General features: G+C 39.5%; 1 protein-coding gene across 7 annotated transcripts in view; it reads left to right on the plus strand.

The window, feature by feature from the left end:
- LOC121284008 (paraspeckle component 1-like) overlaps nt 1-16,764 on the plus strand; it is a 106,534-nt gene that overhangs the window by 16,698 nt on the left and 73,072 nt on the right. For 4 of the 7 annotated variants that reach the window (XR_005944419.1, XR_005944420.1, XM_041198910.1 and 1 more), the window contains 2 exons: nt 6,248-6,353; nt 13,936-14,010. Coding sequence is in view for 5 of the 7 variants with exons in the window: in XM_041198910.1 (XP_041054844.1) it covers nt 6,248-6,353; nt 13,936-14,010 (181 nt within the window). In the remaining 2 variants the exon portion in view is untranslated. Of the gene's footprint in view, nt 1-6,247; nt 6,354-13,935; nt 14,011-15,611; nt 15,946-16,764 lie in introns of those variants that run through there. The other 3 variants (XM_041198912.1, XM_041198913.1, XM_041198914.1) reach the window with 2 other exon arrangements.

Genomic DNA, 16,764 nt, shown 5'->3' on the forward strand with positions numbered 1-16,764 from the left:
GCAGTGTGTCATTCAAGATTATGCACTCGTGTCTTGGAGATGCATTGCAGCCTATAACTCTTTGATGTGAGAGTACTACAGAATGAACCGAGCTGATTAAAAAATGTAAAAATATACTTTTAATGTGAGAGTATTAACATGGGAAATGAAATAAAAACTAGAAATACTCAGCAGGTCAGATAGCATTTGTGGAGAATTAAGGTTAACATTTCAGGTTTATTAGGACAGAGGAAAATTAAAAATGTAATAGGTTTTGTGGGATAGGCAGGTAGTTTGTGGAAAAACATGTGTGATAGGGCAGGAGTGATTAAATGACAAAAGGCTTCATGGAACAAAACCCAAAGAGCATGGTGATGGGTAGAGTAAAGAAACAAAAGAAGGTGTCCAGATGAGGACATAGCAGCCATTGGAATGCAACATAAAGGGATGCAGGGATAAAAAAAAAACAAGACAGGATTAAACCAGAGGTTATGATCTAAAATGGTAGGCTGTGTCAAAAAAGATGCTGTTCCTTGAGCTTGTGTTGAGGCTTCATTGGAACACAATGGCAGGGTAGGAGTAAAAGGGTCATGGTGGGAGCAAGGTGGAGAGTTGAAACAAAAAGCGATGGGAAGCTCAGGTTTGTGTTTGCAGACTGAAAAGAAGTGTTCTGCAAACAGTTCACCCAGTGTGCATTTGGTCTCCCCAGCAGAGTACATAGTGAGCAGCAAATACTGGGTGCTAAATTGAAATGAGCTCATGGGACTCACTGGTTCACTTGGAAGGAGTGTTTGGGGCCTTGTGTCATGTGAAGGAAGGAGGTTAAAAAGATAGGTGTTGAATCTCTTATGCTTGCATGGAAAGGTGCAATAGAAAAGAGAGGTTGTGTTGATGTTACTGAGGAGTGGACCAGTATGTCATGGCCCTGCCAGGCCATGAGGTTACAGGTTGTGCTCAAGTGCAATTCTGCTGATGGCCCACGGCGCCTCATGGATGCTCAGTCTTGAGTTGCTAGCTTTGTACAAAATCTATCCCATTTAGCACAGTGGTAGTGCCACAGAACAAAATGGAGTGTATCCTCATTGTGAAGGTGGGGTTTTGTCTCGACTTTGTAATGACTGCGTGGTGGACAGATGTATCTGTGGCAGGCAGGTTGGTGAGGTTAAGGTCAGGTATGCTTTTCTCTTGTTGGTTTTTCACCACCTGCTGCAGACCCAGTCCAGCAGCTATGTCATTTAGGACTCGGCCAGTAGTGGTGCCACCTAGCCACTCTTGGTGATGGACATTGAAGCTCTCCACCCAGAGCATATTCTGCACCCTTGCCACCCTCAGTGCTTCCCCCAAGCGGTGTTCAATATGGAGGAGTACTAATCCATCAGTTGAGGGAGGGGGTAAGTGGTAATCAGCAGGAGGTTTCCTTGCCCATGCTTGACCTGATGCCGTGAGACTTCATGGGGTCCAGGATGTTGAAGACTCCAGGACAACACCCTCCCAACTGTATACCACTGTGCCGCCACCCCTGCTGGGCCTGTCCTGCCAGTGGGACAAGACATACCCAGTGATGGTGGTTGTCTGGGACATTATCTGTAAGGTATGATTCCGTGAGGATGACTGTCTGGTTGCTGCTTGACTAGCCTGTGAGACAGTTGTCCCAGTTTTGGCATTAGTCCCCAGATGTCAGTAAGGAGAACTTTGCAGGGTCAACAGGGCTGAAATTGCCATTGTCGTCTCCGATGCTTAGGTCGATGCCGGGTGGTCCGTTCAGTTTCATTCCTTTTTTTTGTGACTTTGTAGCAGTTTGATACAACTGAGTGGCTTGCTAGGCCATTTCAGAAGGCATTTAAGAGTCAACCACGTTGCTGTTGGTCTGGAGTCACATACCGGCCAGGCAAGGACAAGGACAGCAGATTTCCTTCCCTAAAGGGCATTAGCGAACCAGGTGGGTTTTCACAACAATCGACAATGGTTCCACGGTCATTGTTGAACTTATAATTTCAGATTTTATTGAACTCAAGTTCCACCATTTGCTGTGGCAGGATTCAAACCCGGTTCCCCAGAGAATTATCCTGGGTCTCTGGATTACTTGTCCAGCAACAATACCACTACCCTGTCACCTCCCCTAACTGCTGAAGTGGAAGGATGGGCAGTGGGGGAAGATGTATTTGATGGTGTCATGCTGGAGGTGGCAAAAATGGTGGGGGGTGACATGTTGAATGTAGAGGCTGGTATGATAGAAGGTGAGGACAAGGAGAACTTTGTCATAATTCTGGGAAGGAGGGGAAGATGCGGGAGCAAAATTAGGTGAAATAGGGCCCTTTAGTACGTCCAATCTATCAACCACGTTGGGGAGAAGTCTTCAATTGAGGAAAAGGAAAGGTATCAGAAGTGCTAGTGTGCAAGGTTGCATTGTCGGAACAGATGCGACAGAGACCAAGAAACCGGGCGACTGGAATATAGTGCCCTTATAGGCAGTTAAGTATGAGGATAAGGTAGTTGTGGGCTTGTGGTGAATATTAGTGTATTGCTATTCTCAAAAACAGAGACAGAAGTCCACGAAGGGAAGAGTCAGAGATGGACAGATGAAGGTGAGAACATGGAAGATGTGTTTATCTCCGCTTTACATCAGCAAGACATCCTGTTCCACCTCTGCTTGACCTTGCCTTTACTCCGGCCTCTACTGAAGAGATCATTTTGCATCTTGGTTGCCTCTGGCCTCATCTCCAACCCATTTCTCACTGACTTACAAAGCTTATACCTTAAACAGACATCAGTTTATCCAAAACTGGTGCCTAAAACCCAAACTGCAGTAACAGTCTAACTGTCCTATAATCTCTATTCTTACCTGTCTGCACCACCCTAAATTTAGAATCCTCATCTTTGTAGATTCTTTCATAACCTATCTTGGTAATCTCCAGTCCTCTGTTCACATGTACCTTTTCCTTTCCCAATTATCTGACACATTCTCCTTGCTTTGCTTTCCTTTAATGACAAAACTTTCAGTCAACCTGGCCTGTAATCTGTGACATTCTCCCCATGGTTTTGCCTTGTCATTTTTTTCTACATGTTTGGAAGTTTCCCAAAACCTCCCTTTTGATCACAACTAAGGACACCCTCACTAAACCAGCTGCTGCTTGGTGTCTGTTCTTCAAAACTCTGTAATTCAAACTGCATTTGAACAGTTTTGTAAGTGTTTTATCACTGTGAGCTAAGCAATTTAAATCTAATTTGGGTAGATGGGTTGGACCTGCTGGCAGGGTAAATCTCGTGCTTCTAATATAAACCAAAAAATGATACCATTAATTGATTTATTAAAACTAAAATGTAAATGTGCATGTGCTATCATGCTCCTTTTTAAAAGGTGTAATTTACATTTTGTGGAAACATTTTGTAATGTATTTGATTTCTACTGCAAATAGCTTTAATTTCTCAAACTTCCAGTTGAAATAGAATTACATTTGGTGCTAACTGCGTGACACGGTCTAGAATCTAGTGCCTGGCTTATCTGTCTTGAAACATTGATCAGCATAAGAGGTTTATTTCTAATTCATTAATAGAATGTGGGTGCTGTTAGCAAGGCTGGCATTTACTTCTCATCCCAGATTACCCTTGAAGTTGGTAGTGAGCCACCTTCTTGAATTCCTGCAGCCTGTGTGGTGAATGTACTCCTACAGTGCTGTGAGATGGGGTGTTCTAGGATTATATTTCCAAGTCAGGATAGTGTGTGAATTGAGGAATTTGCTGGTCATGATATTCCCATGTGTGTTTTGGTCATGGAGGTTGAAGATTTTGGAGGTACTGTTGAAATCTTGGTGAGTTGCTGCTATATACCTTGTAGATGGTGTACACTGCTGCCATGGTATGGACTGTGGGTGCCAGTCAGGTTGGCTGCTTTGTCTTGGATGGTATTCCATTTCTCAACTGTTAGAGCTGGATTCATCAAGTCAATTGGAGAATTTCATAATGCTCCAATTTGTATATTTTATAGATGTTGATAACTTTGGGTAGTCAGAAGTTAAGTCACTGCTGATTATCCAACCTCTGACCTGCATTTGTAGCTACTGCATTTATGCCTAGCCCAATCAAGGTTTTGATTAGTGCTGACCGCCAGGTGTTGATGGGAAATTTGGCGATGGTAATGCTGTTGAATGTCATGGGATGATGGTTAGGCTCGTCTGTGGAGGTGGACATTGCCTGTCACTTGTGTGGCATGACTGCTACTTGACAGCTATTCTTCAATATTGTCCAGGCGTTGCTGCATGGCAACATGGACTGTTTCATTATTTGAGGAGTTTCAAATAGAACTGAACACTGCAATCATCAGTGAGCACCCAACTTCTGACCTTGTGTTGGAGGGAAAGTCATTAATAGAACAGCCAAAGCTTGTTGGGCCTTGGACACTACCCTGAGAAACTCCTTTGGGATGCATAGCTTGCCAACAATTGTCAGCCAACTTCCTTGGTGCTAGGTATGATCCAGTCACTGGAGTTTTCCACTGATTCTCATTGACTTCACTTTTACTAGAGTTTGTTGATGTCACACTGGGTTGAATGCTGCTTTGATGTCAAGAGCAGTCATCCTCACCTCACCTCTGGAATTCAGCTCTTTTGCCTGTGTTTGGACCAAGACTGTAATGAGGTCTGGAGCAGAGTACCCCTGGCAGAATCCAAACTGAGAATCAGTGAGCAGTTTTAAGGTGAGCACATTCTACTTGATAGCAATAAACATGGCATCTTCCATCATTTTGCTGATGATCGAGAATAGGTTGATGGACATAAGTTAACCTTGTCTTGTTCTTTATGGACACTCTACCTGGGCAATTTTCCACTCTTTTCAGGTAGATGCCAGTGTTTTAGCTGCACTGAAACAGTTTGGCTAGAGGCACGATTCATTCTGGAGCACATGCCTTCAGCTCTGCAACTAGAATGTTGTTGGGGGCCCATAGCCTTTGCTGTATCTGGTGCTCTCAGCTGTTCATTGATATTACATGGAGTGACTCAAATAGACTGAAGATTGGTATTATGGTGTGGACCTGTGGTGGAGACTGAGGCGGATCATCCACTCAGCACTTCTGGCTGAAGATGGTTGCATATGCTTCAGCCTTGTCTTTGTACTCATGATGTGGTTTGTCATCGTTTAAAAAATTTGTGTGTTCATGGAGCTCCCTCTTCTTGTTAGTTGTTTAATTGTCCATCACTTTCATCACTGGATGTGACAAAACTACAGACTTTTTGATCTGATCTGTTGGCTGTAGGATCACAGTTCTATCTATTGCTCCTTGCTTCCCCTTTTTAACAAGCATGTAGTCCCCCATTGTAGATTTACCAGATACAACTGGTGCTGCTCCTGACATTTTCTTCTACAGTTGTCATGGAACCAGGGTGGTGCCCTGAGTTGGTGGTAATGGTAGATGGAAGGATATGCCAGGCCATGAGGTTACACATTATTGTGGACTATAATTCTAATGCTGCTAGTGGCTCATCATACCTACAGATGCCCATTCTGAACTGCTGTTTGTTCTGAGTCTATCCCATTTAGCATGGTGGTAGGGCCACACACACAATAAATATTGCCTTCCCTGTGAAAATCAGACTTTGTCTCCAGTACCGTCATGGACAAATACTTCTGCAGATTGATGAAGATAAAGTCAGGAAAGTTTTTGTTTGGTGTTCTCTCTGCCTGCCTCAGGCCCTGTCTGGCATCTATGTTCTTCAAAACTCAGTCAGTAGTGGGGCTGAAGTCCCCATCCAGGGTACGTTCTGTTCCCTTCTATCCTCATTGCTTCCTCTAAATGATTCTCAAGATAGAGAATTACTGGATCATCAATTGAGGGAGCAATCAGCAGGTTTTCTTGTCCATGTTTAACCTAGTGCCATGAAACATCATATAGTCTGTAGTCGATGTTGTCGCTTCTCAAGGCCAGTTCCTCCTGACTGTATATTACTGCGCTGCCATCTTTCGTTGGCCTGTCTTGTGGGTGGGCCAGGATATAACCAGGGTTGGTAATGGAGGAGCCTGGGATATTGACTGCCTATAGGCTAGCTTGACTAGCCTTTGTGAGAACTTGTACAATTCAGATATTAGTAAGGAGGATTTTTTAAAGTTGACTGGGCTAGGCATGTCTTTGTCGTCTCCAAGTAGCTAGTAATCATAATATGCATTAAACCACAAAACTGAATGATAGTTCCAATATATTGTTAGTTGTTTAAGTTGGACATACTTTGTTATTTATTATGTTATCTTAACGTAAGATCATATTAAATTTTAACAGGCATGAAGAGGAACGTCGCCGACGAGAGGAGGAAATGATGCGCCAGAGAGAGCAGGATGAATTGAGAAGGCAGCAAGAAGGGTATAAACCCAACTACATGGACAATGTAAGTAAGAAAAACAGATTTGGGTGGGTGGTAGGAAATAATTATTTTAGACAATTCAAGATTTTTTTGAAATTTCAGTTATATAAAGGATGGGAGCCTTTTTCCTTTTTAAGCTTGTCCCTTCTAGGTAAATAATTAAACTGGTGATGTTCTGCAGTTTGGTGGGTTTTTAGTGGCTTGTAATTTTATTGCAGTTATGTTGCCATATTCAGCAAAGGATGGAATCCTGACCATTTAATTAATTTTAAATAAGTGGAGAATGCATAGTTTAATGTAATTGAACATTTATCCAGTATTTATAAAAATAACATTTATTTCAACACAAATCAGCTTTAACCCAACATTTGAATGAAGTGTTTCATTGTGACAGATGAACATTTAGTCCTGACTAAATGCCCTGATAAGATGAATTCTGCAATCATTTTTTAAAGGATATGCACAGTCTGGAGTGCCAGATTGTAGTATTAAAATATATAGCTCTAGTGCTTTACCAGTATCACTTCAATGCTGAAATGTGTTACTACCTTTTGAATGCAGTGTATATTATATTCATTTTTTTTAAACCTTGTTCCTTTTTGGGTCTTCTTTGGACAGTAGTAAACAGTCTCCCACACTATTAGACCAGATGTGATGTGAGGAATTACTTTTTACACACTCGTTATTAGGATGTAAATGTGCATTGGTGTTTTATTTCATACCACTGATTTCACAGCAGTGAAATGAATGCCATGTTTTTCACTTTGAATTAAATAGTAGACCAGTTTATATAAGCAGTTGATATACTTTTGATGCCATTGAAATCTCATTTCTTCATATTTAATTTTGTCATTGGTTCTTGGCCCCATATTACAGCTTGGAGATCCCTTTTTTTGGTAGTTTTTTAAAAATTCTAACGAAAAACTAGTTTCAACTTGTAGGAAGACTCAGATATCTCTGGTAAATTTCTATAAACAGAGCAAATCCTAATGTCATCGTCAGTGCTGAGCTACTAGTGGTGAGTCTTGAGGATGAAAGACCTAAAACGGGCTTTAAAAGTTAATATTTGATCTTTCTGTGAATGTACAGTATTGCCTATGTATGGAGAATGGTGGATGGTTTTTAATTCATCTATCACTACTGTAACCAATGAGAACTTAAAGATGCCTCTGTTTCAGCAACACAACTTTTGCTCCTTTCAGCAACACAACTTTAGCGTGCATTGCATCTGAACCAGGTGATTTACTGGACTATCAGGAAAAATCTTTTTAGTATGCCATCTGTTATCATCGTCTTCCATCTCCTGATTTAGTGTGACCTTCACGCCATCTGTTTCTTTTGTGAAGGCAGATGCAAAGTACTCACATAAGCCTTAGCCTTACCCACTACCTCTGTCTCTGTATGGAGATTTATCTTTTACCTAGCAAACTTTACCTATAAAGCACACTTTTTGTAGGTTTACAAAATATTTTCTGGTTCAATCTAATACTGTCCGCTAACCCTTGTTGCAACCTCTTTGCCTCCTCTATTAAATTTTCAGTTTACTCTTGTCCTTTCCATAATCTTCCTCGTCATTAATTGAATCCTATTCCTGACATTGGTCATAAGGCTCCTTTTTCTGTTGTATTTTAACTTTTTTATTTCCTTGATGTGTTAGCTTTGAATACTTTACCTTATCCCTTCAAAAGAATATACCTATTTTGAACCTGATCTCTCTCTTTCCTGAAAGCCTTCCATCGCTCTGTTACTACTGTACCCTGGAATTGCAGTTTCCAATCTACTTGTGCTGGGTCCATTGTTAAATAGCTGAAACTAACTCTTCCCCAGTTAAGCATTATTACTTTACATATTTTCTGGTCTCTTTCCATATTATCTTAAGTTGACTTTTGCAGTTAGCTAGTTGATCTCTGACACACACTCCATTTACCAGATTTCGGTTCCCTGAAACGGATATATAACTGCTTCCTTCCTTATTGTACTGGAGACATAAGACTGCATATCAGAAATTCTTCTCCTTCCCTATCTTTAGCACTGTTTTTCCCAGTCTATATTAGGGTAATTGAAGTCTCCTAATGTTACTGCTCTATTTTTTTTTTGGAATTTGCAGATAAATCTGTTCGCCTATTCCTACCTCCCATTTTGGAGCTTTAAAATTACCAACAAATAACAACAGTTTCCCCCCTAAAGCCAAATATAATTTTAATAAATCCTTTAAATTTAATATTCAAATGTTACCCTTAATAAATATTGTCATGCCCCTCCTCCTTTCTCCTTTTTCTAGCTTTCCAAATATTTGGTAACCAATAATAAGAACACATTCCTGGCCTTGTTTGAGTCATATCTCTGTTAATGCAAAACATTATGACCCCATGTAACAATTTGCGCCTACAACTCACCATTCTTATTAATTATAGACAGTATTGTACAAGCAATTTAAAACCTCCTTTGTTACTTATGCTAATTTTCTCCATCTGGTCTTTTGCAACTTTTTTGCTGTTGCTGATCTTATTTCTTCTGCTCACTGGCACATGGTACTGGGAGTAATCCTGAGATTATCTTTTGAGGTCCTCGTTGTTTTTGAATCTTTTTCTTAGCCCCTGAAACTCTGCCTGAATGATCTCGACTTTTTTCTACCTATGTCATTAGTTCCAATATTCCCCTTCTTTAGGATGCCCTGTATCTGCTCAGTGATATCCTTTTACCCTGGTACCAGTATAGCAATACTCATTTAGGAATCACTATTGTGATAACAGAAATGCCTGTCCGTGTCCCTAGCTATCAAATTACATATGACTACTGCATTTTCGCTCTTATTTCCCCTGATTTCCGTGAAGTATCCTTGCCAGAAGTTTGATTCTTAACTGCATTCCTTAAAAGGAGTCGCCACCCTTCCATGTATTCCAAATTGAAAACTGCTGAGCCAATGCCACTGGCTTGGGACATTCCTGCATTTATCACGTGCTCTCCTACCCTGACTGGCAGTCAGCTAATCCCTCACCGCCTGCATCTTCTGCAGCTGTGGAGTAATCCCAAGGAGGAAATCCGTTGCAGAAAGTCTCATACTCCCAGATGCATTGGGGTTATTGGAACTTCAGGTCAAGCAACTTGCGGCAGTTCCTGCAAATATGGTTACCCGTGCATGAAGGGTCCTGTCATTACCACATGGATCTGAATGTGCATGCAGTGAGTCCCAGCTAGCCGGTCCTGATAATTAATGCACGAATTGCTGCATGATTAAAACCCTGACTAATAAAATGCCTGGTATGAACGGTTTTTAAAAAAAAAATCTCAGAAACTGATGAAACCCAGTCTAAGAAACCCAAACACTGACCTGAAAGACTGAGCACTAAAAGAGTAAAAAAACTAACTAAAGGCATTGATGGAGCTGCTTCCTTTAATTAATTTATGCTTTAACTACTGGTCAGGGCACAGTGCTTTATTAGATGAATTTTTTGATTGTTCATTTGTTTCTATTTATACAATTGTTAGCTTTAATTCTTGCACTTGGGAATATAGAACTATTTGGATGGCGTACTAAATGTATTTACTACTTTCACTGCTACCCATAATGCACCTGAACAGTAGCTATGAATTGTGAATTTCAGAAAGACTAAAACTGTTTCTAAACTGTGAAACTTTTTTAAGGTCTGTGTTGTACCTGTATTCTAGTGGGTTTTTTTTAGCAAAGTACTTAATTAATTTGCTGTAAAGTGAACCCCCCAAGACACCTTTGATAGCACCTCCCAAACCCCTGATCTATACCGCCTAGGGTATAAGAGCAGCAGACACATGAACACCACCAGTTGCAAGCTGCCCTCCAAGTCATTCACCATTCTAACTTAGAACTATATCACTGTTCGTTCAGAGTTGCTGAGTCAAAGCCCTGGAACTCCCTCCCTGATAGCACTGTGGGTGTACCTGCACTACATGAACGACAGTGGTTCAAGAAGATGACTCGCCATCACCTTTTCAGTGGCAATTAAAAATGGGCAATAAATGCTGGCCTTGCTAGCGACGCTCACATCTTGAGAATAAATACATTTTTTAAAAATTGCCTAATTGCGCACAACTTCAGAAAATAGTAAGTTGGTGCTTTTTGTACTCTAACTTGATGGAATGAGAAACTTTTACACACTTAAGTCATAAATTTGTAAAACATCCATAACCAAATCTGATCTGTTGTCCAGTGGTTACAAAAATTAAATTCTTTAGCCCAGTATTTTGAAACAGGCAACCATTAACATGACACATGGTGTGTTAGATGGGGAGGTGGGAAGGAAGAAGGAGCATGAGGTTATTACTTTGGGTAACTCCCTTTGGTTGCATAGTTTTTAGGTATTTTATTCAAGGACTGTTACGTGGGAAGCAGCTGATTAATATTACAGGCAATGTGTTGAATTACTGAATTTTAGTTGATCTTTCCTCATATTAAGGGAGTTCCCCTGACTGGTTCACACACTGATCCTTAAACCCTAGTCATGTAATGATTGTGATTCCAAACACTGAATCAAATTGCAACAGATTTATACAATGTATATTTATTACTAAATCAACACTGCTGTAATTGCACTGCAGCAAATGAAAGTGTCAAATATAATTTGGTAGATCTTTGGAAAGTTTTGAATTTTTAAGGCATGTTTGCCTGTGAGTAATTGTTGAGATTGCAAATGTAAATCTGAGTCCTGTCATTGCACAAAATACTGGAAATGCAAACTATCTTATCACTGATACACGGATACATATTTAGTGGAAATTTGATATTTCAATTGCATGGAAGATGGTCATCAAATTTATAATTGCTTATCTTTTTCAAAGTTGGTCCTATTTGTTTGTTTATAAATTGTAAATGTACAGAATAGATTTGATAATTAACACAAAAATCATCAGCAATTGGCCTGTTCAAGTGAAAGGTCAGTTGAACAAAGTAAATGTCTGTTCATCCGTGTTTTAGTTCACGTAAAAAGATGTGATAAATTGTAGTATATAATTAGATTTCAATTTTTCTAATTCAGTATCTTCCATTTGCTTTTGGAGTTTGCCTTCAACACAGTAGTGTAGGAAACTGTAGCTGACAGTGTTGTCGAGAGAACCTTTATTTGATCTGTGTCACCAGCCACATTTATGGGTTTGAGTGGCAGCTTGTTTAACCCGGTTAAAGAATCAGCATTCCCGATCCTATGTTCCATGATGAAATGTTTGAGCTCTTACATTATTTTTTTATACTTGGCAGATTTTTTAATAGAAATGCTAATGGTTTGCTTTAAACTTGGTTTGAATTATGCCTTTCCCCCCGCTCCGTCACATTTTTTTTTGCCTTGTTGCTATATTGATTAATTCTTGTGTTTACAGGATGACTGGCCTAAGTAATTTTCCCTCTAATGTTTACTTCAAAAATTTACAAAATGCACTAGATCCAGTATTCTGCAGGCTAATGGTCTATAGGTTGTCTAATGTTGCTTCAGTTAAAAAAAATCTAGGTCTTTGTCATTAGTTAGCCCTCCGAGGCACCATCACTTGCATGAATGGGCACCATTAATAGATCTTTGATAGCCTCTCTGTCCTTCAGCCTAGAGATATGCAACTTTTTTAGCGATCATTGTTGCTTAAATTAGCACCAAATCTGCACCTCCTTTGTTCTATAGAGAGGCTGTGGCACAGAATTGTATCAGCTGACAGGTCATACCAGTCTTGATCAAGGATCAAAAATTTGAGTTGATTAATGCCTGAGTGACCCACAGTTAAGTGGGATTTGCCGTGCCTATTATCTTTTGGGGGGATGTAAGATGAAACCTGGCTAATGTGAAGGAGTAACATTGGATATTGGCCAAGGTGTCCAAGAGCTTTCCAGTTCTTGGTGTCTCTACTGTCTGCACACCAGTTCATTTGCTGTTGACCAGCCAGAGGAAGACTACCAACAAAGCTGCCATCATGAGCTACCCAACTGTCAGCCCAAAAGGCTAAACTTTATAAGTTTGGTGGGCCTACTAATCGGTTTTCGATTGCTTACCATCAAATCCATTCGGGTTGGTACGCTCATAAATTGGCGTCACAGTTCCAACTGCCCTGTTAGCTGATGTAATTCCACCTCCTCGCTGTAGAACAAAGGAGGTACAGACTTAACTATGGTCGTTGCTTAAATTAGAGCCAAAGAAGTTGTATATTTCCAGACTGAAGGATGAACAGGGTATCAAGACGTATTAATGGCAACCTTTTGTGCAAATGATGGTGCAACAGAGAGCTAACTAATGTCAAAGACCTAGATCTTATTTTTTTAACTGAAGGAACATTCATTTATGCCTGTCTCTACTCTGCAAAGGATTAGAATGTTTCATAACCAAAGTTGCACTAGGTGCCCTGGGCCTGGGAGAGCATCCTGTAATCCAAGGAATCTTAACAGCTCCCATGGTTGAATTTTTCTCCTTTTCTGCTTAAAGCTGCAGCACTGTTTTAGATTCCCTCTGTGTAGTTGTAAAAGCTTTAGGAAGTGTTCAAACACCATCACCAAAATGGGAATTCCTGAAAGTTTTGGGTACAAACTCCCCGTTTAGAATCCATAATTCCCTTAAATAGATATCTCTGTAATGCAAGTTTTGTTCTGCCTGGAGCATCAGTGTTATCTATTCATACTCAGCTATTGCTTTGGACCAAGTCCAGGTTTGCTGATGATCCAGACATTTAAATGCAGCCTTTGAATAATTTAGATGAAAAACTGCTTGCATGCACCATTTTGCAGTCGATTTGGAAAAAGCTCCCCACACAACATGGTTTTGGAAATTCTCATTTAAAATGAAAAATTATGCTTTTATGGTATAATTTCTGAGTTGAGGGATTACTTGTGAATGCACTGATGCCTGCAATCTGTAATCTTGTACCATCTCTAACAATTGATCAAATTGTGCTATTTCAAGAAAGGTTGGACTTCATAATGATCCCATGCTCAAAAAATTGGGAAAATGTCTCTTTTTAGCACAAAGCACGATATTCAAAAAGGAAAGGTTCAGCATGGTAATGCACTGTCTTTCAGCGTTTATCGGCAGTTGGGGACTGGCAGTTTGACTGGAAAGGTTTCACATTTGGCCTTAAATATTTGAGTCAATTTTAGGGTCACAATTACCAGTACAGCTTGAATGAACTATGATGCATATATTTTCAATGTAGCAAGGCCTTAACTACTTGAAATTCTGGGTAATAAATAATCTTCAAAATACATGCTAGTTTTATTTTTGCTAGCTAGAACTGCAATTTAAAATATATTGCAGAACTGGTGATTGTTATCTTCTCAGGACCTGTTAATAGATAGGGAAAAAAATATTTCCAGGAGGTACAGTGTTTGTTTTGCATTAACTTACAAATAACTATGTTGAAGCTAACAAAAGTTGTCCAACATCTACAAATATATAAATATTCTACAAATACAAAATATTGTCTTTGTCATCGTTTTTGGCTATTCCACAAACGTACATTCCAGAATTGAAATTTTGAGCTCACCTTCCATACATTTAAGATCTATGAAAGATTTGTATATTTAAAATGTATATAATACCATTTTCGACTTGCATGTTTATTAATTAAATTAATTGCTCCATGTTTGAATCCCTCCAATCAGGTTTCCACCCCTGCCACAGTACCGAAACAGCTCTTATCAAAGTTACAAATGACATCCTATGTGACTGTGTCCAAGGTAAAATATCCCTCCTCATCCTTTCGACCTGTCTGCAGCCTCTGGCACAGTTGACCACATCACCCTCTTCAATGCCTCTGCACTGTCGTCCAGCTGAGTGGGACTGCTCTCACCTGGATCTGTTCTTATCTATCTAAGCGTCACCAATGAATCACTTGCAAGGCTTCTGTTCCTGCTTCTGCACTGTTATGTCTGGTGTCCCTCAAGGATCTATCCTTGATTCCCTCCTATTTGGCATAGTGTTGGTTTTCACATGCACTGATGATACCCAGCTCTATCTCACCACCACTTTTCTTGGCTTCTGTGCTGTTGCTAAATTATCAGACTGCTTATCCGTCAATGGATGAGGAGAAATTTCCTTTAATTAAGCATTGCAGAAGACTGAAGCTGTTGTTTTCAGTCCACGCTCCAAACTCAATTTCTTTACCCTGGCAAAAATCTGAGATTAAGCCAATTTGTTCTCGATCTTAGTATCACACTTGACCCCAAGATGAGCTGCTGCCTCATTCATGCCATCACTAAGACTGCCTATTTCTACCTCAGTAACTTTGCCCTGCTTCACCTCATTTGCTGCTGAAACCCTCAGTTACTTTGAAACCTGTCTATTCCAGCATACTCACTGCTGGTCTCCCACATTTTACCTTCTGTAAGCATGAGGTCATCCAAAAATCTGCTGCTTGTGTCTTAATTTGCAGTAAATCCTGTTCACCCACCATCCCTGTGCTTTCTTCCACATCAAACAGCATCTTGATTTTTTAAATCTTATGACGTCCTCCCTCCTGCAACTCTCTCCTCTAGCTCTACAAACCTCTGAGGTATCTGCTACTCTAATTCTCGCATCCTGTACCTGCCTGATTTTTGCTCCACCATCGATTGCCATGTCTTCAGTTTCCTTGGCTCCAAGCTCCTAGATACCTTCCTGACACCCCTCTGCCTCTCCTTTGCTTTCCTCCTTTAAGACATAATTTAAAACCTAATTTTTTAACCAAGCTTTTGGTCATCTGACCTAATTTTTCCTTATGTGGTTCGGTGTCAAAATTTGTTTTATAATGCTTCTGTAAAGCACCTTGGGACTTTTTATTACCATAAAGGTGCTAAATAAATACAAGTTGTTAAAATTCAAAATTAATTTGAACAATATAATTTTGAAGTTAAGTTCTATTTCCAGTAATTTGGCACTAATCAAGATATACAGATTTGATCTAACAATGAAGCTTCAGTTGTTGATTAATATATGCTCAATTTGTTATAAAGCCAGTACTGGGCAGACTTACTTTGAATTGCTTTGGTCATGTAAACAGATGAATTCTTAGGAACAACTTTTAAAATCCGGTGGCATAATTTAAAGAGTTTTACTATTTCCATAAGCCAACTGCAAAAGAAAACAGTTGTTATAGTTGTGGTAATTGGGATGCTAAAGGATTTTGCAAAGTAAACATACATCACAGTGACAGTACATATTCAAGTTAATGACAACTTTACTTGGTATCTTCTTTTGAAAGCTGAGGATCTTGCTGTGCCGAAGGTAGTGTAGTGCTGTAATGTGAACATGATCTTGGCACTACAACTGTTAACATTTGACATTTGTTTCCTCAAAATAGTTTTGTGAGCATACAGTATGCTTGTGACCTAAGCCAGGCCTCCATGTCTATGGCAAGAATACAAGAGCTGCTACCTGATCATTCTATTGCTCTGATCCAAAATGTCTACAAGCAGGGAAACTTCACACAACATATCTCACTGTGGAACCTGTGGAAACTCGTATGCAGAATAAACCAGTTTGCAAAGCTAGCATTAGGCTATTTGGAATCATGAGTAGTTCATGGTATCTGAGTTCATGTAATCTTGACCTTTCAGTAGATTTGTAGACCATACTTGATCTTATAATGATTTCCACTGTGTCACAACACTGCATTAAACTGTCCATGGTTACTAAATATGATGGTAAGTGCTCATGAATTGTTGTAAATCTGTCATGAATTTAAAATGAGTGCTTTTTTGCATTACTGATATTTAATTGTCCAGTGCTGAAGTTAGAAACTTTTTTTCTCTTCTAACTGAATATTAGCCACAAAGGTCATAGGTTTCAAAACCATGATATTTAATTGTACACCCTGATGAACCATTTTTAAAGCTACATAGTAGTTTAACTTCAGTTGCCAGCAAAATGCTCTCTTGTACCAAGTGCCAGAATAATTTATAAAGGCATAAGAAGTGCCCACTGGGCAAAGAAGGTTACTGCAGAATTATTACAGAGTTAACATATGACAGCTTTAATCAATAAAGTGGTTTATAATTTTAAGTTCGGTCCCTGGATGAGCAATATTCTAATTTTGCACTGCTCACTTTAAACTTTTGAGTGACCATATCAGATAAGTGAAACTCATTTTCTTTTCACCTTCGTTATTTTTCTATCTGCTGAATTAGTGTGCAGGGTAACATCTGCACATCCTGTCTGAATGGTGCTGTTTCAAAAAATCTTGTCTGTAGAGTACCATAATTTATTGAAAGTCTTGTAATATATATGAAAGTATCTTTTGATTTTCAAAGCCAAACTGGATTGCACCATTCCTGAACTGTAATTGATCAAGAATTTTTATTTTTGACCAAATAGTCACTGGGTGAATCATGGAAAAATTATCAAATGAAGTTTATTCAATTATGCAGTACCTATATTTTTAAGCATTTTCAGAACCTTTTCTTGAAGTGAACCTTCTGTTTGAATTCCGTATCTTGTTCTGTACTGTAGTATAA

This window comes from Carcharodon carcharias, chromosome 11, assembly GCF_017639515.1.
Source record: "Carcharodon carcharias isolate sCarCar2 chromosome 11, sCarCar2.pri, whole genome shotgun sequence".
In the NCBI taxonomy this organism is placed as follows: domain Eukaryota; kingdom Metazoa; phylum Chordata; class Chondrichthyes; order Lamniformes; family Lamnidae; genus Carcharodon; species Carcharodon carcharias.